Source organism: Puccinia triticina, chromosome 9A (genome assembly GCF_026914185.1).
Source record: "Puccinia triticina chromosome 9A, complete sequence".
NCBI classification, from domain to species: domain Eukaryota; kingdom Fungi; phylum Basidiomycota; class Pucciniomycetes; order Pucciniales; family Pucciniaceae; genus Puccinia; species Puccinia triticina.
The window spans coordinates 6,228,796-6,254,460 of record NC_070566.1 but is presented as its reverse complement, the minus strand read 5'-3'; the positions used below and the strand labels follow the sequence as shown (position 1 = coordinate 6,254,460).

Sequence of the window (25,665 nt, the reverse complement as noted above, 5' to 3'; positions counted from 1 at the left end):
CACCAGGTGTATCATGAAATGTCTGGTGTCGCACTCCGCGCATGGTTGCTGAGAGGCTCATTGACGCTCATTTGGGTGGCAGGGGGTCGTTGGTAAAATCTTGATTTGCAGTGCAGTTATGTAGCGGTTGAAAGCTCTTTTATGCAGTCTACGTAGTTGGTGGCTGGTGGCCAACTCCAGCAGTGTCCAATTAGCCCTGGGTGCCATGATGTTGTTTTTGTCCGGCCCTCTCCCCGACTGGCGCGGATATCCGCACACCGGCAGTGGTGCCTCTGCGCACATGGTCAATAATTTATGCCACATTTTAAAACCAGTACTGACGATGAGCCGATTCAAGACAGTTTACGAAAACCTGCCGGCCCCTGTTCCGGCTGCGATCGAGATCATCAGACATATCTTGGTCTCCCCATGCTCTCTCTACGAGGCTCCCCTGTCGGCACCAGTGGTCGAACGTCTCCAATGGATCAAACCTTCCCTGGAAGACGAAAACGAATCCTACCTCTACTTCAACAACATGGTAAGAAACTGCTCTTTGTGAGAATACAAGCGGATTATCTTGAATCTGATTCCCTCGTGGCCTTTCGATAGGTTGATCATGGCGCTTCGGGGAGGGTACATGACCTCAGAATGGAGTTGATTCATGCAGGGCCTTCGTCGTGGCAATTCTGTGCTCCTGGAGAGGTGCAGTACAAGGTCGATGAGCACTGCCTCGATTCGAATGGGCTGTGCGAAATCTTCTGCAGAGTGACGGTATGGAAGATGCGCAACGAGCCAGACGAGGTGGTCCCCGCGAAGGAGAAGTTGGCTCTGATTCTTAAGCTTGAAGGAGATCTGGCTCGCGACCAAGCTTTGAACCTCAACGAGGATCGGACAGCCTTGAGCGGACAAATCAGCTGGAAATACTTCGACCTGCAGGATCTCGTCACCCCTGGAATAGACACCAGGCCATGGTTCAACTCGGCAAGCGAAGCGGCCGTCCATCGTCTGGCCCAAACGCCCCGTCTCAGTGAAAGAAGACGCTCGGGAGACGAGGGGTCAGATTATTGGGCGGGGTTCTCGTCCCGCTCGGACGAGTCCTCGTTGACCTCCGGCTCGGATGGCCGCCGGGACGATGGCCGGGACACGATCCCGATCGACCCAATCCTAGTTGCGCGGATCCGGAATACGCCGCTGTATCGATCCAAGGCGCCGTCGGTGTCGTCAACGACCAATTCCGATCAGCATGATCCCGCTCTGCATGAGGCGCCCGGGACGCCCGCTCGCGGCACCGGCCCCGTCGACCTCCGCTCAAGGATCTCGAGGACCCCGCTCTATAAACGCGCCCCGTCCGTCGACGAAAGTCCCCCTGAATTGGCCCAGTCAACCACCAAAACCGACGCCGATCTTCACAGACTGCTGGACGCCGCAAGGATCGTCAACCTCCCGCCGCCACCTGCACCCCTCGACTCCCGCTCACACCCTCAAACTACCCTCCACCCTCCAGAAACATCCTCCCATCAGCCACTCCACAGCTCTCGTCCTGCTTCGTCTTCAACACAAAAAGAAATCCAGGACAAGCTCGTCGACTCTCTAAGGGCCACCTTCCATCTCTACCGTCTCTGTCATGAAAACTCGGGCCCTTCGGAGGCCTCTGAACCCTCCCGTCTCTCCTCAGGCGAATCTTTCATCGCCTTGGCTCATCGCGTCGTCCTTCAGGAAACCTCCTCGAGACATCGCCCTTAACCCAATCCATATCTTTCTCTTATACTCCTTTCGATTCTGTATCGCACCCTCAGTCAAACCTTGTCTTGTCTTTTTTTTACTGTTGTTGTAGCTTATCATGATTCCCTCTTTCTTTCTTTCGCGCGTTCTCGTTTACATTTGTCCTCCTTTCATTTCCCAAAGATTGTAGATGGTTTTTGTTGTCATGCAGCTGAAGTAGATAAGCCCAAAGAAAAATTTAGAAAGCGCATGGCAAATGTCATTACTTGTCCAGCAAACATATCAAATTCGACATATCTAATTGTCAGGTTCTTGTGAGCAGAGTTGATGAGGAAGAAATTTGTTGGATATCAGTGATATAACCCTAGCTGGCTCGCATCTCACATGGGCCCTGGTGCTACAGGTTGTGAGTTACACAACAACAAGGATGAAGAAGACAAGAAACGCGAACATGGTGTCGAGCATGGATAGGTGGGTAGTGCGGAGATTAAAGGCAAAAAAGTGGCAAATGTGAAGGGGAGAGAAAAAAAATTGGGGTAAGGAGGGGCAAGAACATGATCAACTTGGTCGTTGATGAGGGGAGAAATGAAGTCAGTCTCACAAGGCTCCGCGGTTTGATGTGAATCACAATATTGCTACGGGTGAGTGCTGATGATAAGTTACAAACTCTTGTATAGCTTTAAGACAAGGTGGTTTTCATGGTATTTATGTAAAATGATAAAGATAATACTTTCTGCTCAGCTCTGATACATAAACATGCCTGGGCGTTAAGGAAGGAAAACTAAGTAGGAAAATAGAAAAAACCAGCATCAAATGCTGAAAATGACCAAAGCTTGGATCGAAAGCTTGTCAGTCGCAGTCAACGAGACAAAGTGATGCCGGGAAAAGGCTCACCAACTTCATAAACAGATGCCCAGGTCATTGTGCCTCTCTTAGGCCTTTAATGGCTTTGAAATGTCCACTGCCCATCCATTCCGTTTGGACAAGATTCTCTTGCTGTGAGCTGTCGGTGATTGCGCCCCAAGGCATGTCCTCGTTGGATGGCTTGTACAGAGATTCGTGATGGGCTGTTTGGTAGCTAAAGATTGAAGAAGAGAATGAAGCCTGACGCCCCAAGACTTGAGGATTGTTGTCGGTTCTGCAGGAGTCGATCGAAGGATTCCTCCATGCGGAACTCGAAAGACTCAAGTTGTCTTCCTGCTGGGCGGGAGTAGCCCGAGAGCCAGAGGCTAGAATACTCTCCAATTCGTTCTTCGAAATCGGTAAAGCCCCGGATCTCTGTGTCTCGGCTCTTTCGTGATGCGTAGCAGAGTCTCGATTATTATTTCCCCCAATAGATACATCAAGAGCTTGAAGTTTTGAACCCTGGGGAAGTGTTGGAGTGGACGAGAAGGCCACAATACAAGCAACCTGGAACAAGATGAGTGAGAGACGAGTTTAAAACATCACGCAAATGTGTTTCAAATCTCTTTCACTGACAATTCCTAGTAAGATTCCAGGTCCACCTCTACAAACCACAAGATACTCGATCAGCTATCAAGCTGGGGGCTTATCTTATAAGATGTAACTTTGAAGAAATCAGCGTACCCCCATGTCCAGTTTGACCATATGAACGCTTCGATCAATTCGTCTTTCCCCGAAGACTGTGGACTTCTAATGACTAAAAGAACGCCTTACAGTGAGCGTTTGCCGTTTGTTGAAAATAAAATTTTAGAAAGTACGCCATACACAATCGACAACCCATGATCAAGTAAGCCGAAAACATTCCTATTCCAACGATCGTTTGGCCCATAGTGCTGTACCAGTAACGAGTGGTAGTCGCGCAATGCATTTCGAGTGCCGCATCATTAATGGCCGAATGGTCTACCTGCTTAGAAAGTTCTCCGACCACAAAGGCGTCTTCAAGGTTTGCCCGCGAGGCGCGTGCGGGTAGGTTCAACATATTGACCCGGTTCCAAAATGCATCGCCAGTAGTCAGACTTTCATCCTTAGCAAAATCAATCCAGGATTTCCAAGTCCAAGGATCGAAAGATTTCTGATCTCGCCTGGTTGTCCTAGTACAGCCTTCGTCACTCGAACAAAAGACCCAGCTGTTGTAACTGTGTCGGACATTGATCTGTTCTTTTTCACTCTTTTGGATGAGCTTGAGTACCTTCCGGTTTTCCAACGCAGACGAAAGAATGTTTTTTTGAGTTCGCAGGGCATGTAACAGGAAAGTGGTGGACACTGAAAAGATAAAAATATTGAAGCTCATCCAAGCGATGGTGAAAATGATATAGGCGAGTAGCAACCTGTTTGCTTTGCCGCCTTCTTCATCCAGAATCTGAAGATTGAGGATTGTTTGTACTGCAGTCAGAGTGATGATCGTAGGATCGTCCGTATTAGGAGCGGCCGAGAGGAACGAGGCCTGCTCGAGTAGTGAGTCCGAAGCCCAAAACTGCCTCCTAAATTTCACAATCGATAAGCTTAGTAAAGCAATTAACGGTATCTGTCCGATGAGGACGACAATGATTGTGCCCAGAAGGAATGTGTTAAAGATCCGCGGTGAAACCAGCTTCCGAGTTCGTGAAAAGTTGCCTGCAATAGTGTTTGTTTGATGACGCAGCCGTGAAGATAGCAGAGCGTATAAAGTAGCCCATACTATGTGCAGTCGGACATCAGGATACGCTGGTCAGTCTCCTATACAATATATCGAAGCTTGTATTCTGATGATTTGTAACTCAAGACGTACTTTTTACCCAGGCGAAAACTTGGAGCGCCTGATAAGCAACGAGTTGCAATACAACAGGTATCGGATCGACCGGATGGTTCAAAGTCTTTTCAATAAATAGCACGGCACTAACATCCACTGAAGAAATAGTCGCCAAAGACCATCAGCTTCATTCTCAGGATCTATGCTGGCATATCAGAGTTCTTCTTAGGTAGCAACAGGACAGCAAAAATACTTGGACGTACAGATGGCATAGAGGGCCGCAAAAAGCGGTAGAGCTGTATGCACGTTGGGATGGTAGTATCCCTGTGCATCTTTTTTGACCATCCACATTCCTCCACTTCGTCGTTTTACAAAGCTCGCGGCATACAAGACTCCACTCAAGAACGTTAGCAAGGCACAGAGCCTCAGTTCGATTGTTTGAGCCGGCGTTCGTTGGAGGATGACGCTTTGTTTCACTTTCTCGCGGAGGGCGTTCCATCCGTTGGGTGTCGATGGAGCTGACATGTTGAATTAGTGTCAAGGGTATTCGTCTCCGAGACTGAGCGAAGAACTTCAGACAATAAGATCACAAATTAACGAAAGTGAATAGTCTGTGTTTGTAAACAGGCTTGATGTTAGCGAATGTAATGTTCGTCTCTGAGGGTTTCGAGGTCAGGAGCAGAGCAAGACAGATGCAAATGGCCAGCTAGGATCTTTGATTCACATCCTCGCAGGCACAAGCCTTTCCCACAACAGCTTGAGCCAAGTCCAAGCCGGATAAGCTGATGCATGTTCGCGAAGAAAATGACCAAAGCAAGATCGACGAGCTATGACCACTAGTGCTCAAGTCCAAAAATCCCGATGGAAGACCTTCGACTTGGGCTAATGCTTATCTGGAAACACTAGGATGAATAGAGGAAAAAGTCAAAGCATCTTCGTGGCCGGAATTAATGCATTCAGCCTAACACTAGAAGCCATTTTCCGCAACATGAACAATGAACATCACACCATTATTGGCGATTTTCTCATGAAATATTTTGGCATGTTAACATGACATGGCCAACAGTTAGAACAATCATCATCGCTCAAAAGTGGGATGTCGAGGTAATCGGAAATCTCTCACACTGGTGGCGATTTCCGGGCCATGTCATATGCTTCATGCTGAGGGACTAGAGATGGGGAAGCGAATGTGGCTTCACCCCCATTCGCGTCGCCCATTCAGATTGGAAAGCCTGCACTGCCCAGCAGTGGCACCGCCTTACAACCACTCCAGCCAAGCCAAGCCAAGCCTGCAAAGATTCGGCTCCGAAGAGAAACCTAACGGACGGTAAGCGGGACGGCGTTCAGGTAAAGAACTTCAAGTGCCAATCAGCCCCCACCAATATCCGATATTTTGACTGATTTACAGCTACACAGCTGGCCCACGGCGACCGATCGGTGACGCATCCGGAATCCGGATGGTCGCCGCGACCCTGCGATGAGATAACGACGCAGTGCGTCGCCTAACTTAACACAAGTCCCCCCTGGTGGGAGGCTCGCTGTGGCTGGCCGCGAAGCGGCCCCTCCCGCAGGGAGGGACTTGCGCGTAATGTCAAAATTTTGGCTGGGAAAGAAATCACAAATGGCTGGAGGGAAAGCCTCAGCCAGCCTCCCCCTCAGGTCCTGTGGACCTGCCCCAGAGCCAAAAGATACTTCTGGACCTCAGCTTTCATTTGACACCGGTCTCATCTCCTCAATCCAAACCATTTGCACTGTACTAATGTTTTAAAAATAAAAAAACATGAAGAAATGTAAACTAAGGATGCGCAACCATCATGCCTGGTGGATCCTGGATCTGCAAACCCGCAGATCCTACACCCCAGACGCAAAACTTTAAAGGAGCTCCGGATTGACTCCGGAGATCCTTCGAAGTTTGGTTGGGTCAAACCGGCCTTTCAAAGGGACTCCGAAGTCAAATCCCAGAGTCCTTCAAATCCATTTTGGAGTTAACTCAAAGTGGATATCCCCTTTGAGTTCTCTCCCAACTGGACTTCGGAGTCCAGTTGGAAAAAATCCAGTGTAAGGCTCAAAAGTGGTAATGAAACCCTTTTGCTGAATGGTGAAGGGTATGATGGAGTTGCAAGCTCTGCCCTTCTGTTATCAGTCAACAAGACCCACAAAGCTCAGCTTGGCAAGTTTTATTAAGTGATAGGTCTGGTCTGTTCCAGATGAAATCTGTTTGACTGGCAACGTGTAAGTGTTTTGATTACTTTGTTATAAGGGTTGAATTGTTGTTATAAGGGTTGATTTATTGTTATAAGGGTTTTAGGATTTGAGTGTGGATGAGTGTTGGGTGACTTGTGAGTTCTGGGTGAGGAACTGGGGAGCAGACCACTGGGGGTGGAGAGAGCTCCTTTTATAGACAAAAGTGGAGCCCCAAAGGGGCTTGGGGGTTAGGGTTTCAGCTAATCTAGAAAACAGGGTGAGGTATTTTAGCTGGTGGGAGTAGATACAAATGATGTCATAACCCCTCAGGGGCGCATGAGTGGTGTCAGAATATACAACAGAACATTCTAAACATGCCAGTGGTGCATACATGATGTTGGAATATATAACAGAATATTCTAATGCATGAATAAGGTGTCAGTAGACTGCATGAGCTGTAATACAGGGGTAATTAGTGTATACACAAAGTCTGAGGCTGCAGAAACAGTGTAAATGATGTCATACTATGTATATAAAGGAGTGTACTTAGCTAATATGTAATGAGTGTAGCCTGACAGGGAGATGTATGTTTGTATCATGTGATATGTATAAGTGTACTACTGTGAAACTTGGGTTGAGGCAGATGACAGCTGGGTTACTGGGGCTGGCCGTGTGATAGGTGTCCATGAGGTGTAACTTCCACACTAGAGGGGGTCCAGGGGTGCTTCCAGTGGTGACTAGGGGTGAAATTGGCCGTAATATCCATTTCTGGGGTCTATTTGATGGTATCTTGAGGCCTAGTATGAGTAATTATGTGGCATAGAAAAAACTTTTTATTTTTCCACTTTTTGTCTACCACACCGGAGCAATCTCAAAGGACATCCAAAGTCAAATGAATTCAAATGTCCTTTGAGTGCGTAATTTTGAAAAAATATTGGATATTATTCAAATATTATTCAAGCTGGGACCCATCTGGAGCCGGTTGTTCTTTGGAATGCTCCTCTGCGCGGCCCTGCCCCTGTATTGGGGAGCCTCCAATGCAGCCTCATCTGAAAAACTGCCAGGTATTGGATGCGTCCAATTCCAGTGTTTCACCAACCCACAACAGGGTCACAGTCCTGACATGTAGGGGGAGTTTGTGTTCATTGTGTATTGCATTTGTATAATATCTAACATTTGTGTATTGCAGCAATGGTATTGTGAGAGTGAGGGAAGCAAGAAGAATGACAGGGAAACAAGCAAGAGAGACAGATGGGGAGGCAGTGAGGAGGGAGGTGAGCGATCAAGAGATGAGAGGCAACGCAGCTAATCTTTGAGAGCAACTTCCTCATTTGGTTCTTCCACCAAGGTGGCCGCGCAAGGTTGGACCTCTTCTTCTGGATAAGCTTGTTGAGCAGCCTCTTCAATTACCCAGCTGGTTATATCAAAAAGCTAGTAAAGACAGCAGCTTTGCGGTGTTGCACGGGTCAATAATTCCTAGGCAAAAGAACATCATCAGCACAATGGGGCAATCACGTTTTGCAGGAGAGAGAAAGTGGATGACCAAAGTTGGCCAAGGTAGAGGAAAATGACCAGACTCGGTATATCATGATTGACCGGATTTGAGATGGCAGCAAAGAATGATGTATTGACATGCGAAGACAGGCAAGCCGCTCTAAAAAATTGAGCTCCAATAACCAAAGCAAAGATGCAACCAAGAATGGGGGTGAAGTGCCTCCTGCTTCCAATCAGAGTTGGAAGAAAAAGAGAGCTGTTGTGGACTGTGGCCCACCAGATTGTATTGGAAAATGTTCTGTGGCCCACCAGGCTGTATTGGAAAATGTTGGGGGGTCAAGCTTTGAATGATTTTTGAAAATCTTTTGAATATCCTTGGGTGCAGAACCCTGAGGATGACACTTGCAAATGCCCTTCAAAAGACATTTGGCGGAGCTGTTTTCTCTATCAAGGGCTTTTCAAAGGGCATTTGGAGTTGAACTCCAAAGAGAGGATCCGGCCAAACCCGCTGGTTGGGCAGATTTTGACCGGATAAAGTCATACTTTCAAAATTGATCCAAAGTTTTTCCCAATTTTTGGAGGAAACTTTGGATGAGAGTGCACTTTGATGATTTTTTGAATGTAACCGCTCCCTTAGAAGGTCACCCAAAGGAAAAAATTAAAAGTGCATCCAGGGTGTACACATGTAGTGTTGCATTTTGTTGCAGATAGGAAAGTCAATTGTGCATATTATCAGAAAATCCAAAAATGGATCTTCAGAGAAATGTAATATCCTTCAGGATTCCTTTGACCTTCAAAACGGATTCCTTCGATCAGTTTTGAAGATTTTTTTCTCAAAATTTTGGGTGAGGGTGTGCATCAGCACTGCCAATGAAACTGTCTATTCATTTTTTTTGGTACATATTTTGCTGATTTTTAAATAGATATTTAGTGGTTTTGGGGTTGAATATCCTTCCTTTCCCTGCCATACTTCAGACATGAGGTGTAAGCCTCTCCTGCGGAGAGCCCTCCAGGTGGGGTCCCCCGGACCCTCCGTTTGAGAGGCTCAGTTAAGCTAGGTGCATCGCGGTCCGCGACGGGACGGAACCCGTCACGTGAAGCTTGTCCCGGGGGCAAACTCCTGACAAGATGGCCCGGGGCGCATCCGACGGCATTTGGGGCAGGGAGATGATCCGGTCGGATTGGATTGGTCATGCTATCCGGTCACAGGGTCAAAATGCGTCCAGACATTAACTTGCGGCAAACTTGCCAGATTCTTTTTGAGGGGGCACGGGTTTTTTGAAGGACGGACTAAGCAATACAATCATTTTTCTTGGGCCAGGCACGGTGTGGTGAGCAAAAGTGGTCACTGCACAGAATTGGCAGGACACTGCCGCTTACAAGATTGTTCCTGGATAAAGTTGGGTGATCTGGAGAACTCAACTCTGAGAGGCAATAGTCATAATAAGCAATGAAGTAAAGTATAAAATAGCCGCAAGTATGTAGAAAATCCCGCCCTAAATACAGTAACATCCGTCATAAAGTAAAAGAAAAACTCCACAAGTCAGTTAACTCGGCCACAAGTAAGTAAAAAGCTCCGCACGTAAAGAATCCATGCAGTAAAGAATAATCATAAGAATGAATGTCTGCAGAAGTGATGGGGGGGGGGGGGGGGGGGGGGGGGGGGGGGGGGAACTCCCTCCCCCCTCCTTTGAAAAGGGAAACATGAGAGAAAGAAAAACCAGCCTCCTCTGACCTCTCACGCATGCAAACCACCAAGCCATGCAGTTCACATGTCCACTCTGCTCTCACACCAATTCCTTTTCAACCTCGCCGAGCGTCATTACCCACTGTTGGGCTCCTCTTGCCATAGCTTTGCTGCCCCCTCTAGCCTATAATTCCGGGATCCTACACGCCGCTGTGGTGGACAGTTTGGTACACACGGAGGGATCAAGATTTTATTGCGGGTGGCGCGCGGCGGAGGACTTCAAGGTTCAAGACATCAAGAATTTAAGCTCTAAGCCTTCAAGACTTCCTCAGGTTCAATGGCGCAGCGTGGCACGCATCCTCAAGACGTTTCAGGCCTTCTTCCCTCCCACTTTTTTTTTCCCCTCCTGTTCTCTTGTCTCTTTGTTGATGATTTTGTTTTCCGGACTATTTTCTTTTCATCATGTTCTGTTATCTTCTCTTTCACTTTGCGCGTGTTGGTTAGGTTTTGGATGAGGAGGTTTGGTTTTGTGTCATTTCTGTTTTGTTTTGTCTTGTTTTTGTTTCTGGTCTTGTTTGTTGTAGCGCGCGCGCGTGCGCGCTAGGTTGTGATGAGATGTCTGCTACATGTCACCAACTCCAAGGTTTGAGTTCAGTTGGAACTCAGGCTTTGGAGCGGCATAGACCCACTTCCCGCTTGTTTCAAAAGACGGCAACCAGCAGGATGCTGCCGTACCAAAAGATAGCACAGGCAATACCCGTGGTACCCGCCGGCAATACCTGTGGTACCCCCCAGGCGGTGCTGGGTGTGGTACTAGGTACCTGAAATGGGCCAGAAAGTGGTGTGGTCCCCGGGTCCAGAATGAATATCTCTAGTCACTGTGCAAATTGCAATAACTGTGTGTTCAAACTTGGTTGAAATAAGCTTTTAGAAAGGCTTGAGTATCACCTCAAGCTTCCTTTGAGCTTCTGCATCTCAACTGCTAGCCATTTGAGTTTTTCTTGTAGTGACAGGTGTTGTTTCCACACGGAGTGTCACCTAATTTTGGGGAGAGCAGTGACTGCCTGGGTCAAGAAAGCTTGCCTATTTGCCTGTACTGATAGTTGTTAAATATCCACTCATGAAGTATGTGGTCAAGGGTTCAATTCCTGTAGTCCACATCTATTCTGGTTTCTGACAAAATTGCTGGTTATTTCACACCAGAAACATCTTGCCACTTGGCATTGGTTGGACCAACAGTGCTTGTCTCTCAACTTTACATAGCCGCTTCCATGAAGCTTAGGGCCTGTACCATAGCAACAAATTCCAGTTTTGGACTTGAATTTCTTCAAAATACAAAATTCACACATGCTGCAGTACTTCTGAAACCAGCGGTGATCATCTTCCTAAGGAGCAACACTTGGTATACCATTTTTGGGAAATGAAAATCCCATGTTAATTTTCAATAACTGATGTCTATGGTACAGGCCCTTATAAGAATGATACATAGCCCGTGACAGCCTATCCAGACTTTGGTGAAGCAAAGAAAAGAAAATACTGACATTAAGGTGTCTCTCGATGCGGATTTGAACCAGGATTGTATTTATTCGCAGTCCTGACTTGCTCATCTTCTTCAACGAGTCGCCTCCACTCTTGATGGACGAGGGGAGCTTGTTTGTAAGGCTGTAGATTTAAATATTGCGCATGAGATTTCAGCGAGGCCCTTTGACTCAGTGAAACATGAAGTTATTACATTTAAGTAGAAGGAAAATTGACTCATTTCAACCAACCACTTCGAAAAGCTACGTCTAAGTTCTTCATAGGAAGCGCAAAATTTGAGTAGTATAGATTGGCTAGACAGAATTTTTGACTAAACGTGATCCCTTGGACCTTCAGCTTGGCAATGCTTACACCAAAGAAGTTTTTGGTTTGTCTAGCTGTGTGTCTATCAGGGGCAAATTGGCCAGGCCACTCGGCTGCCATGAAATTAGCGGGAGAAACAATGAATGGTTCAGGTACGAACAGGCGGATCTATTTTACTTTCTGTCGGATTCTTCTTCACTCACCCACTTTCATCTCTTCAGTTTCATTAGTCACCTCCGTGAGAGAGGTACATGATCCGATCGATGAGCGCCCGCTTGGTACTACCAGTGGGACCGAAGGTGAATCTCTTGCTTTGTTTTCATCCTGCCTGAACTTGCCCATGGAGCTGACCTGTGATGTTCATATACAGCGAGTTTATCCATGGATTTAGAAATAATTCACCAAAAGATTGATTCACTTAAGGAATTAATCAAGTCAAATGGTGACACTAATTCAAAGGCTTCAAAATTGGCTGACAATTTGAATGAGATTCACCTTTCCTTGAAGAGACCTCAGGGCGCAATGGGTCAACCGCCTACAACATCTGTGAATGAACTGCACAGGCCAACATCTGAAACCACCGGCGAGAAGCAGTTGTTCCATTCGTCCCCAACTGGTTTGTGCCTGCAGGGCCCATCCCCATTCGAACGCAATTGGGTCATGGTGGAAAAAGCGCTCATACAGCCCAACAAGAAGTCGCAATTGAGCAACAGTGCCAGGTTGATGATATTGGAAACAATGTTCACGATAGGTGATTATGTAACAAAGTACAACCTCAAGCCATTGGATCTCCTCAAGGATAATGCACTTTTCCAACCTGATTTTCTTGCAGAGTCTCTCAAACTTAGTATTCTTCAGATCAAGAGGCAAACTCATAGGGCGGATATTTTATTGTGGCTTCGTGGGGATGCAATAGTCCCTACCCTGGCATGTTTAACAACCCACCCAAAGCTCAATCCCTTCCATAGATCTATAGCAGGTTTGTTTTGAGTTCGAGGTTTCAGAATTTAAATTTGATTGCCTTAAACTCAAAAATCCTGCGGAAGAAACTGACTTGACATTTTGATTGGTTTTTGTGGATGCTGTATTTTGGCCTCGGCACAGCTCTTGATCAAGAAGACAAGAGAGTTTTGGTGCAAAACCAACTGGAAGCCATGATGAAGGAATTGGATTCAAAGGAGATTAAACACCTTGGGCGCGTATCTAAACCTTTTGAAGATTTTACTACCAATTTGAACCCATTTTTTGCAAGAGGGATCAAGCAAAATGAAAATCAAAGCACTATTGACGCAGTAAAATATGCAGGAAATTTTTTCAAGAATCCTCCTATTATTTCTCAGGGAAGCAATCCAACGTTTTCTGAAAATGAAAACATAGAAAAAACAAAATTTCTATTTTCTGGCTACATTTTGAATTATTGCAAGAACTTCAAGCCCGAGCTTATAGAGAAAATCAATGGAGAAGAGAAGGAGCAGACTCTCAAAAAAATTAGTTTCATGGATAGTTTCCAGAAGATTTTTCAAAGAGATCCTTCGGATTCAAAGTCATGGGATAAAGAGAAACTTGAATTTGGGCAAATCCTGAATGAGCAATCTGAAAACATGAAGAATTGGATGAAAAGAGCAAGTGTGGCCATTTTGAGTTACAGAAATTTAGACTTGTTCATGGGAAAAGAATTTATACCAAAGTGAAATAGTGAAATCCCATTATCTTCACTTGGAGGTCTGCAAATTTATAGGTTTTGAATACCAAGTAAATACACACTCCAATGGCTGGCATATACCAGGGCCATCGAGCTTGTGATTTAGATCAAAGTACATGACTCGAGTGGCCAAAAACTTGAGTTTTATTGAAATACAGCCAAGTTAATATTAACCCATATATAGTCCCTATTACTATTAGCCCATGAGAAAGTTATCCACCAAAATTAGAAAATGTCTGGTAAACACAACTTATTAACCCTTAGTCACTCTTAGTCCATTGTTAACACATTCCACCAATGGGTATGGGTTATCAGGGATTAAATTTAGCCTTGGTTCTCATCTGACACCTCTCAAGACTAAGCATGGAGTCACCAGGGGGGAATGTGTGGCACTCTCTAGAGAGTGCCAACAGTGGGCCGCTACGCTAAACTACGCTATTATAGCCCTAACGTTTAGCGTAGTGGCAAAAAGCGCTGGCCTTTTTTGAATAGCGTTAGCGCGCTGTTAGCGCCGCTACCCTGCACTAATTTTCAGCGGCGCTAAAAGCACGCCAATTTTTGTTCAGTTTTAGCGCTACACTACACCCGCGACGCTGCGCTATGTTGCGCTAAGGCGCTTTTAGCGGAAAAAAAAGGCCTTTTTTGCCTCAAAAAGCGCTGTAGCGCAGTGTAGCGAACGCTCTTTTGCGCCCTGCGTTCTTAGCGTTAGCGCCATTGCGCGAATCTGCGCTAATGCTACGCTAAAAGCTAAAATAGCTTTGCAACCTGTGCGCGTAGCGTTAGTGCAGATGCGCGCGATTGCGCTAACACTACGCTAAAAAATAGCGCATTTGCGCTGCGCTACGCTACGCTAACAGCTATGGTAGCGTAGCTGACCCACTGTTGAGAGTTCCATACCATATTTTCTTTCTGTAACCCTTTCTGATATCAACTGTTCAAACATGTTTGATTTTGGCTTCAAATAATTTGATGTTATGTTCAACTGAGGCTGAACTTTGATCAAACCAATGGTGGCCACACTGTTAATTGATTTGAGGGTACATCCACTCCATGGTTGGTGCACATTGGGATTCTACACCAACATTGTACTGGCCATCAAGTAGAGACACCCTACACTTAATCAATGGGCTGTATAGTAATCAAGTGGAGACACCCTGACTTTTGGATGTCCATTGAGTGGAGGGTGTCACCACCTAATGACCATATACATTACCAGCCACTGAGTGGATAGAAATTCATGTGACCCACCTGAGCCGCATCCGGTGAATACTTCATCCTCACCACCCATTTTTCTTGAGCCACTGTGCTCTTCTCTTCTCAACACTCTTGCCGGACTTGCGGGATTTAATTCAAAATTCAACAACCCTCCACTTTATTACAGATCACTTGGCTGGGAAAATCCCAGTTCAATGAGCATTACTCCATTTTGGTCCTTGATCCAGCCCCTTCCCAGCTTGACTTACCAGTAAGTACTGTCCATCGCGCTGGGAAAGTCCCGACTCAATGGACAGTACATACTGACCATCCAGCTGGTGTTTTCCAAGCTGGGTGGCCAGTATATGCAGGCTAAAAAACTCCAAAAGGCCTTCTAAATTACCAGCATGGGCTGGTAATTGAGCTAGGGCCTGCCTGCTTTGAAGATAAGTATTTACTGGTCATCAAATTTGATTTCGGGGTGGCCGTGGATTGATGAAATTAAGGGCATTATGGCTGTAAAGCGCGGCCTCTCCCAGATCAATGACCAGGTTTACTAGCAATTTAGTTTTTGAGCCCCAGACCAATGACCAGCACATACTGGTCATTGATCTGGGCTTTTCCGACCTCAAAATCAGTACATACTGGTCATTGAGCCTAGAAAGGCCAGGCTCAATGACCAGTATTTCTAACTTAACACAAGTCCCCCCTGGTGGGAGCGCTGTGTCTGGCGGCAAAGCCGCCCCTCCCGCAGGGAGGACTTGCGCATTATCCCAAATTTCACGCGGGAGCATAAAGTTCATTTGGCTGAGAGGTTTTTAAAAATTTTATAGCTCCTCCCCCAGCCTCTCCACCAATATGCCCCACCTGTACCCTATGCTACTTTTCTTTCTCTACAATTTGGTCTACTCAGAATTTTTCTATCACAATCTGTTGACCTTTTCAAAAGATCAAAAATGCACAAGTCTTCCAAATGAGGCTCCACTTGTTTGGGACTCCAGGAGTGGTTTTTCTGGCTACAAGATAGATGAGTGGCTCAAATTCCTTGCAAGAACAGAACCTACAACTCAGTGTATTCAGTTTTTTTATATTAGTTGGGATTTGTAATGTAGCAGATCCTTTCTGCTCCTGCTTAAATCAAGACATAACTCATAAGCCTCTCCTGCGGAGAGCCCTCCGGGCGGGGTCCCCGGGACCCTCCGCCCAAGAGGCTTTGTTAAGCTAGCTAGTATTTGGTACTGTTGAATGAGCGGGGCTTTCCAAGCTTGATGACATGAATCAGTGTCCATTGAGTCCAGGTTACATAGTCCACTGGTCAATGTCCACCCTGATGTTCGCGCGAACATCAGGGTGGACATTTCACAGGGAAACACAGGGATACCAAGCAGATCCACCTTTCCACCCCGCCACCGTAGTTGACTTCTGCCCGGCTTGAAGCTTCCTGAGATTTTTTATTTTATTTTTCTCACCACCAATGTGTACCACTTCCATTACTTCAATGAAAATGATTTTCATTGGTCCAGATAATACATGTCCACAGTGCATCATCATTATCTGACAGCCAGTACTACTGAAGTACAATTTAATTAGAGCAATCAACAAAATGTTGTTTCACAATACACATGGACACAATGGTACCTGTGATGAAGGAATGCTAACCAAAAAATAGTTGACAAAACATTCAGGTAAAAGATGTGAATATGCACAATTGAAAGGAAAAATTTGTGACTTATATTGCTGGGATCTTCACGGGAATTCCAGAATTGGATGTTAAACTTGGAGTTCTCAGGCCAGCCTTTGAATTATTTCTCCCTCTGCTGCCAGGATCACTGAGATATTATGATGCACCTGGTGGTATCCACCAATCTACCCCCCTTTTGCGGGAGAAGCTCAAGTCTTTTTGCCCCTAGCCACTGCATTTTGCAATCAGGTTGAGGTAAAGTTATGAAAATTTTGCAATGTGTATTCATGTATTCCAGTCGTGTGGTACCAAATGGACAGCTGATGGCACTTCAAACTTTACCCTCATGAAATGGTCCATCCCCTGGTTAAAGTGTTAGGGTAAAATGCCTCCAGTATTTTTCACATTTCATATTGCGGGTGGGAGATTGCAGGTCACTAATTTTCCCAGCTTTGGCACTGTTTGAAAGAATAGAAATTTGTTTTCACACAAATTTCCTCCCAAGTTCATACAGAAATAGGCACGGCAGAAATATGCAAGTATTTGTATAACAGTTGGCTGAACCTTCAAAGTTGCTATATTCTAAATAATGGTTTTGTCAAATGATTTTATGTGCTTTATGAATAATAAATTCATCTCTGAAAAATATTCCTTGTCACTTGATAAATTTTATGTTTGAGAATAAGGACAGTTGAATTCGACTTAGCCAAAAACTTTGTGCGTTGAAGTTCTTGCCCAAAATTGTGATCATGATAAACCAAACACAAAATTTCAACTAAGAGATGTTTGTGTGTTTTTATTGAGTTGCAGATAATTCCACAACAGCTTCATGCACAGTTATCCTTGTATTGGGAACTTAATTTGACACAGATTTACAGATGACATTGAACTCACATCAGACTACTTTACTGAAAGAATTGCAGTCTGGCACTCTCTAGAGAGTGCCACACCCCTGGTGAGTAAACATGAAAGATATGGGATCTGAAAGGATCTACCTTTTTTTTAAAAAAAAGTGTCCAAGCTTCTTGGAAAACACAATGTATGGAATTCACAAGTGATGTGTATCACATTATGTGAGTGCATGAGATCACATAACATTAATGCTCCCAAACAGGGCCTGAATCTTGATATATACTTGCATGTGTGAAATGGTGCAGCACAAAATGCATGTTGTAAAGTCCTCAGACCTCTCTCACACGTGAAAACTGTCTAGACTGACCCCCTTTCTTTCTCTTGGCCCGTCTCTTCAACTTATACTCACTCAACCTTCACTCTGACTCCGCCTCTCCATCAATTATCACCCTTGCAAACTCCAATCTCATTCTCACATTCCTCCACTGCAACATGCAGGGTGCTCCAACCAAGCTGCCATTGTGATCCCACTTGTAATTACACAATTGCCATTTAGGCACAGTCCTGCACAGTCACGTGCAATGTGCACAGTCACTGTGCAATGTGCGCAGTCATGTCCAATGTGCACAGTCACTGTGTAATGTGCGCAGTCATGTCCAATGTACACAGTCACTGTGCAATGTGCGCAGTCATGTGCAATGTGCGCAGTCATGTGCAATGTGCGCAGTCATGTGCAATGTGCGCAGTCATGTGCAATGTGCGCAGTCATGTGCAATGTGAACAGTCATGTGCAATGTGAACAGTCACTGTGCAATGTGCACAGTCATGTGCAATGTGCACAGTGACTGTGCATTGAAGTTTGGTTGAGTAATGTTCACTGAATCACTTTGTGCCCGGTCCCCCCCCCCCTTGAAGTTGTGGTGGGTGACCCCGCAAGCGCCGCAATCATGTTGCGCACGGAGATTCCTGCTGCCCAGTCTCATCCTTTGAGGGTGAGGAGATAGAGGGAGGTTTTGGCTGGCTGGCCAGAAGTTCAGGCCCTGAGCTGCTTTTGTGGTGTCTAGTGGCAGGAGGTAGTGGCCCTGCCTTCTCGTCGCCGCGGCCTGTTATGACCTATCACAAGTCCCTCGCTGCGGGGGGGCCTGGTGGCCTGGGCTGGCGCGAAGCGCAACCAATGGGAGATGCTTCGCATCGGGGTGCTCTGCACCCCCAGTCCCAGGAGGCTTTAGCTAACAGTTGTCGCAGCGAATCAGCTTGCGAGTGTGTTGGTCCGCATTTTGGTGCAGTACATACACCCTAAGAATTCATTATCATCGGTGGAAGCCAGGCCAGTCTTATTTTTCACAACATCGCCAACGTTGTTTCCTCGACTCCCACCGCATTGTGAATTTGGGCATTCAGGAGGTTGGTTCGAGTTCGGCTTTGACCAGCGGTCCCCGGAAGTGTGATGTGACGCCGTGGTTGCTGATAAAGGCTGGTGCATGCCGGGGGCGCTCCGGCAGTTGCCGTTTCATCCCGCCGTGTATGTACACTTTCAAACTTCAAAGGACAAGGTCATATTCTTAATCCTTCTTTGCCTTCTCGTCATTCCGTTTTCGGGGCTTTCAACCCCTTGTGGTTGTCCCAGGTTGTCCCGTACCGGCCAATAGCTTCACTACTCATACTGCTTGTCTCAGAACCTCAGGTCTTCTCTCCTGAGGCTGCAACCTTGTTCTCTTTCATGGCTACATGGTATAAACACCGGCCTGTCTTGCTGGTTGTTTTCCCTGCAATCTTAATTCAAAATGCACTTAGTCACGAAGTTCGTAGCCTTTCTGAGGTTTCGTATACCTCTTCAGCGCACCTTAGACAGCTTGCACACTTGCCCCGAATCCCCAGTAACTCAGCTATTTCCAGATCATCCAGATACCTGTCCTACAACCGACTCCTCCAATCATTGGGACCCAAAAGCAACACCATATCCAATCGTTCGTAGGGATCTAAGCTCATCGGACATTTTCCAGAGTAAACAGAATGGACCGGTCACTGTCCCAGATCCTTACAGATGGCTAGAGGAGCCGTCCAAGCAGAGCACAGAGACACAGGTACGTTCTTCCTGATAACAAGAAGGAATGTATTGGTAACCCGTATTCGCAGCATTGTTCTGATTGGTTATGTACCTTCCTGATATAGCAATTCATCAACAGACAACAGGCCTTCACGAAGGATTACCTGAGCAAATACTCGCATCGAGACTTACTCCATCGGACATTGACAAAGAGTATGGACTACGGAAGTATCAGTAGTCCATCGCTGAAGCCCGATGGATACTACTACTTCTACTTCAACTCAGGCCTACAATCTCAATCGATCTTCTACCGGATCAAGAAAGGCGAGGAGGAGGAGGCCTTCAAGCGGGCTACCGACCCCAAAAACCCTGTGGGGGAGCTCTTTTTCGATCCTAACCTGCTCTCCATCGACAGCACCTCCGCACTCGCTTTCTCGGCCATTTCGGAGTCGGGAACTTACATGGCCTATGGAGTCTCCCGCCTTGGAAGCGACACTCACACTATCTACGTCCGTCGCACTGACTGCCCCCATAAAAAGACTGCTGCCGATGGCGGAAAGAGAGGTGAGGACCCTGGGCGGATGAAGGATGTGGTCGAGAATGTGAAGATTGGTGGTGTCAATTGGATGAAAGACGATTCCGGTCAGTGAAATGAATGCTGTATTTCCTGAGGGCAGAGGAGATGACGATTATTACTATCAGTCCTTCATGCGAGATGGATTCATGAGCTGCTTGTTGACGACATGGTGATCGACCCGACGATCAGGTTTCTTCTATACAAGATTCCCTGACAAACAGCCTCCACCTACCGGGACCGGTACAAATCAACAAGGAGGAGGCGAAGCTGATACCGGAAGAGATACCAAGGTTGAGCTCAATCACATGGCAAGCATCCATCCCTTCCTTCCACACTGGCTTGAATACATCGCAAACACTCATCCAATCGGTTTCTGTTTATAGCTCTACTTTCACCGACTTGGCGAGCCGCAGACTAAAGATTTATTGATAGTCATGGTGAGAAATTTTTGGATCGGTTTCTCTGATCAGATGGTGATTTTCTAATATTGTTTTGATATCATCGACTCACAGGACCCAGCAAATCCATCCTACCTATGGGAAGCTGAAGTTTCGGATGAGTGGGTGGTTTTCATTGTCTGACCCCCCTTGATTCCACCTGGATTCACCTGATTCATGTTCCTCTAGCGGCAAGTACCTCATTTTGGAGAGTTGCAGGGAGACCGACCCCTCGAATCGTCTCTGGGTTGCCGACCTGACCTCTCAACCCCTGTCGAGTGAGATGAAGTGGCAAAAGATCGTGAATGAGTTCAGCAACAACTACCTATTGGTCACCAATGATGACAGTCAAATGTATTTCCTGACCAACAAGGATGCACCCAAGGACAAAGGTAAGAATTCCACAAACATCAATTTTTGCTGCGCAAAGTTTCCATCGTACCGACAAATCGTGACTTTTTAGTGGTGACGTATGACTTGAATATGGCGGGCTTGTGAGTTATCTGACCCAAGTTTCTTGCATTGGAGTATGGTGTTTTTCTTATACCTATTTAAGGAGGTGATTAGAGTAATCAACACATCGTGCCACTCCTGCAATCCCACTTTGTACTTAAGCCTCTCTCTATGCACAAGAATGTTGCCCCAGTAACACCTCCAGAGAGGCGGTTTAAGCTCTAACTTGACTGAGTAACTCCCTCCTGATCTCAGAGTGGTTATGGGAAAATACTTGTGATGTTGCGCCAAATGAAGGTTTATGGGCTATGTGGAACCTGCGACCTGAGAGAATTAATAATTTTTGTGGTAATTGTTTCAAAATCCCTGTCCTTGTCCTTGAATCTTTTTTTATCTAGTTTTCATTTCCATCAGGATTCAGGGCCCAACCTATCCATATCTGTGTAGTATTCTTGACAGCTCTGTTTATGAAGCTTAGGGCAAAAAACCCGTCAAAATAAGGGTTTTGGGCCCTAGCACTATAACTGTGCTGATGTAAACACTGGTAATTTAAATTACCAAGCTTGTTACGTGGCAAATATGGCCACTACAAGGGTTTTAACACTCTGTAACAGAGGAGGAATTAATTATGTAATTAATAATATGTAATTATTAATTACAGGGAATTAATTATGTAATTAATTACAGGGAATTAATTTGGCGTGAAAGTAGGTGGTAAGCGCTTAAACTGATTGGCTGCTTGACAGAGGCGGTGGTCTTACGGCAACTACTTATAAGGATAAAGCTTTAAATATGCTAATAAGGGATTTTTGATGATTTAAAGGGTTTAATCCAGTGGATTTTTACGTGCTGGGGATGGTTTATAAGGAAAAGTGGCTACAAATGTAGCAGAGGAGAATATTCACGGCAAACTTACAGTTTATGGGCGGTGAATGGTCTGGGGGATCTTTTCCTGAGGGCCAAATAGGCCTCTATTTATAGAGGGGACTTCAGTGGGCGTAATCACTGAGTCCTTTCCTCCCTATGGGAGTATCCAGAGGAGTAGCCGTGAAAAGGGCTTGGCTGTGGGTAATTTAATTGTATTGTAATAGACTAATTTCCCTGACTCTGTCACATGACATGTTTATAACCAATTGTCATGTGAAAGAGCTTCAGTAGAAGTCTACATAATACTTTCACGGGGTATTTTTACACAAGTAATATTACTCATTAATGTACAACAGTTTAATTTTATGTACATTGTTTGTTTTACTAAATTTATGTATGTAATACTATTTTTGGGCGCTTTCTGGGGCCAATTCTTATTTATACAATTAGTACATGAAGGAATAGGAATAAGGGGGTACTTCAAGTGGGTGACCCCCCTTAATTTATGATGAGGAATCTGATTCTGCAATAATAATTTAATAATTATTATTATTTACTAAGTTATTGCAGTCTTTTGGATACTTAATGTATCTCTAAGGCTGACAATTCTCCTACCTCTTCAACCCATTTCCTTGATCTACAATCATTGTGGTAACATTGTGATTTTTGGATTTTGTGGCTGACAATTCTCCTACCTCTTCAACCCATTTCCTTGATCTACAATCATTGTGGTAACATTGTGATTTTTGGATTTTGCACAGTGCAAGTTGTGTAATGAGGAATGAAGCAGAACCCATGGTGGCCAGGTGCTGCTACAGCAAGTTGAAAAAAAAGCTATTTTCCAGATTCTCTCAGGCTGCAGGGTAGAGTCTAGACTTACTAGAAGTCCCTCCTTTGGAAGGTCCCTGTGGGACAGCGTCACCCTCCAACAGGAGGGTTTGCAATTGAAATTCAAAAAACTTTGGAACACATTTTAAGGTGGTATGAACAATTTTATAAAAAATTGATAAATTGCACCAATTGATCAGTATCACTTGCTGCTGTGCATTTTACCCAAATTTTAAAACTTTGTCCATAAAGGCCTTGAATTTAGCTCCAGTAAAATTCAATCATGAGCCCCCATATCAGAGGGATTTAGTTTTGTTAGCCTCCTGTTACACAGGGACTTACCCAAAGTTAGGCTTACTCATTTTCAACCCCGCTGCCGGACCAACGCAAACTTGGAAAAGTCCCTCAAGACTCCGGGCCCCTGGGGGGTAGGCTGAACTCGCAAAGCAAGCCTCTGTCAGGAGGGACTTATACTGTACCTCCCCATTCTGGCGCACGGAGAATGGGGTTTTCAGGTCTGTTTTCCTTTTCTTCATTGTACATCTCACATACCACAACTTTTTGTTATTATTTTTTGCTCCAGCTCAGCCCAACATGCTACTGCTGATTCTGGTATTTTTTTCTTTTTGTACTGGCTCATATGTATCCTGAGAAATTATAGAAGAGAAACAAACCTCATGAACGTTACTAACTCTGTAACCCAGATTTGCAGACATTCATATGGTGTTCAAAGTTGGTTTGCATAATTTTATGCAGGCATAAATCATAAAATCATAAAATCTTTTTTGCAGGGGATATGACTGTCTGATTATGTAATACAAAATTTCCTCACCAAAATATTTTTATTATTTTATGATTTATGCATGCATAAAATTATGCAAACCAGCTTTGAACACCATAATTGTGAGATTAGAGCACGGACCCTCATTTGAGGACTGTGCTCATAAGTCGTGATGTAGCTGGACAACACAACCATTCAATGGCCGGTTAATTACGGGATCCCCACCCTACCGGCCATTAGGTGTACACTCCACTTGATGACGGGTTATTGAGTGGAGTGGCACTCCATCCAATGCCGATGACCCGTCATCGAGTGGGGTGTATGCTGGTGTATGGTATGAAAACAAACTGTAAGTTGAAAAAAAAAAACTACATGTAGATTTCATTGAGCACAGATGATGTCTGTTACTCGACTTCAGTGAACTCCAAGGTTTGATTTTCTTGGATAATTTATTTGTACCAGAAGAAAAGGTCTAACATAACTCAGATTATATGAGATGATAGGCAAGAAGCAAGGATTTATGCCAAGCAAATTTTTAAGGTTAAACATGTTGAAAGCAGGAAACTGTGATGGTTTGAAGAAACCACCCAGCCAAACTCAGAATCTTGGCACGCCAAAAAGGGGCGATAGCGCGCAAGTCCCTCCTGCCGAGGGCTATCGGAGGCTTGACGCCCGCAGCAGCGAGGGGCTTGTGTTAAGTTCGGGACCAACGCAAATAAGTTTCAGAATTGAGCCGGCGCAATTGTTTTGCATATTCAATTTTGACCACCATAACCATAATATGTACTTAAATATCTCCCGACCTCAAATCTCGAAAGAACCTCAAGCAGACCCGGAACGATAGAGAAGCATTCAAGGGCCAACGAACCATTTTACACAACCATGTCACCCCCCCTCTCCTCAACACAGCATCGCGATAGCGGGGCTGCCCGATTCTTAGGCTCGGGCACTTCAGGTTAACTCATCTCATGAATGGAAGAATTCACTCACGGGAGAAAACAATAATTTGCGCACAAGCAACTTACTACTTCTTTTCCTTCTATAGGCGTCGCTGAATTGATGATTTTCCACCCGGTCGATACATTGGCAAAAAGATTGATGTCCAACAAATCGAGTTCACTAAACTTCAACCAAATCGTGTTCAAGAATTATGCAGAGGCTCCGATCGGAAAGAAATTTTTGTCGCTATTTCCTGGTTTAGGATATGCAGCTGGATATAAAATCCTCCAAAGGATATACAAGTTGAGTATTTCTCACCCATTTGATGTTAAGATTCAATGCACATGTTGGCTTAAATTGCGCGTATATGATAAAGGTTCGGGGGCCAGCCTTATTTCAAAGATTATCTAAACAAACACCACAAATCGAAGTTCGTATCCATGTTTGGCGAAAAGAATGGAAAGGCTATGACTGAAGCCGCAGCAGGATCTTTAACGGGAATCGGCGAAATCGTCCTTTTACCATTAGATGTACTTAAGATTAAGAGACAGTGAGCCGATTTACCTTCGCTCGGGGCTTCCTTCTGTGTAGAGTTTCATCGGATGACTGTCCCATCCGTTTCTGCTATCATTGATTTCAATACGACTTGGGAATTAAATAAAATTCTCTCAAACCCCCACGAATCTCCAGGACGAATCCGGAGGCATTTCGATCCAGAAGCTTCTTAAAAATTGTGGCAGACGAAGGATTTTCATTATACCGGGGATGGGGCTGGACGGCGGCACGTAACGCACCTGGCTCCTTTGCAGTTAGTCAACTTCCTTCTCCCCACGCAGGCTTAACATGACCATGAAACAATACAGGGAAAGTTTATGAGTCGAACCACTGAAAAATCGCTTCTGATCCTCCGTGTTCGTACCCAAAACAGCTTTTTGGCGGGTCAGCTTTCACCAAGGAATACCTGTTCAAGTTGGAAGATTATTCGAAAGCTACTTGGAGTCAAAATTTTGTGTGTTCGATTGCCGGGAGTATATCATCCATCGCCATTTCGCAGCCATTGGACGTCATCAAAGTATGCCAGTATTTCCATGAATCTTGAAAACCATCTCACCTGGCTTTTTCAGTCGCAAAGAGAACCGTTCCATGGCCTTACATCACCTTGGAATTTTGTATTAGACTCGGATACAGAACCAAAACTTTGAATCCAAGCAGGGTGGAATCATGGTCATCAAAGACATCATGAAGCACGAGGGATTCGGTGCTTTCTTCAAAGGCTTGACGCCCAAAGTACGCATCTTTCGTTGTTCCTTGATTACTTTTCACTCGCTATACATTTTCCGCTGACCGCGATTGCTTTACCACCCGCCCCAAAACTAGGTTTTGGTCGTTGGGCCGAAACTGATTTTTTCCTTCACGTTGGCCCAAAGCTTGATACCCATGTTTGGCAAATACGTTTGAAAGAAATGGAAACATGCGCTTTACTTGACAATAATGATCTACAACAATGATGATGACTGGCCCTGGTGATTCCTCGGAGTTCATTGGCAATTTTGTTGGCTCTTATTTCAATACCCGACCGAAAAAACAATCCCCCATATATGTACAAATCTTTGCTATACACATCTCCACGTTTCCATTGTCTCCTGTTATTGCTCATTTACTGCACACAGATACATAATCTTGGTTTTGAATTGATGGCTGCCAAAA

General features: G+C 45.2%; 4 protein-coding genes across 4 annotated transcripts; 3 read left to right on the top strand and 1 right to left on the bottom strand.

Annotated features, from left to right (window-relative positions):
* Nucleotides 1-205: 205 nt before the first annotated feature.
* Nucleotides 206-1,722, top strand: PtA15_9A630 (uncharacterized protein; the record flags this gene model as incomplete). The annotated part of the gene is made up of 2 exons (XM_053172860.1): nt 206-517; nt 688-1,722. 2 exons carry the CDS (start codon nt 206-208, stop codon nt 1,720-1,722), a joined length of 1,347 nt encoding a protein of 448 aa, XP_053024058.1.
* An 897-nt stretch (nt 1,723-2,619) lies between these two features.
* PtA15_9A629 (uncharacterized protein) lies at nt 2,620-4,918 on the bottom strand (the record flags this gene model as incomplete). The annotated part of the gene is made up of 6 exons (XM_053172858.1): nt 2,620-3,111; nt 3,181-3,208; nt 3,289-3,361; nt 3,430-4,341; nt 4,433-4,549; nt 4,657-4,918. 6 exons carry the CDS (start codon nt 4,916-4,918, stop codon nt 2,620-2,622), a joined length of 1,884 nt encoding a protein of 627 aa, XP_053024057.1.
* A 13,895-nt stretch (nt 4,919-18,813) lies between these two features.
* PtA15_9A628 (uncharacterized protein) lies at nt 18,814-20,588 on the top strand (the record flags this gene model as incomplete). The annotated part of the gene is made up of 7 exons (XM_053172857.1): nt 18,814-19,113; nt 19,202-19,718; nt 19,843-19,943; nt 20,037-20,090; nt 20,166-20,212; nt 20,280-20,482; nt 20,554-20,588. The coding sequence occupies 7 exons, from the start codon at nt 18,814-18,816 to the stop codon at nt 20,586-20,588; spliced, it is 1,257 nt and encodes a 418-aa protein (XP_053024056.1).
* A 3,313-nt stretch (nt 20,589-23,901) lies between these two features.
* PtA15_9A627 (uncharacterized protein) lies at nt 23,902-25,416 on the top strand (the record flags this gene model as incomplete). Its single annotated transcript, XM_053172856.1, has 7 exons — nt 23,902-23,974; nt 24,065-24,260; nt 24,335-24,508; nt 24,649-24,766; nt 24,887-25,030; nt 25,135-25,245; nt 25,336-25,416. 7 exons carry the CDS (start codon nt 23,902-23,904, stop codon nt 25,414-25,416), a joined length of 897 nt encoding a protein of 298 aa, XP_053024055.1.
* Between the last annotated feature and the right edge of the window lie 249 nt (nt 25,417-25,665).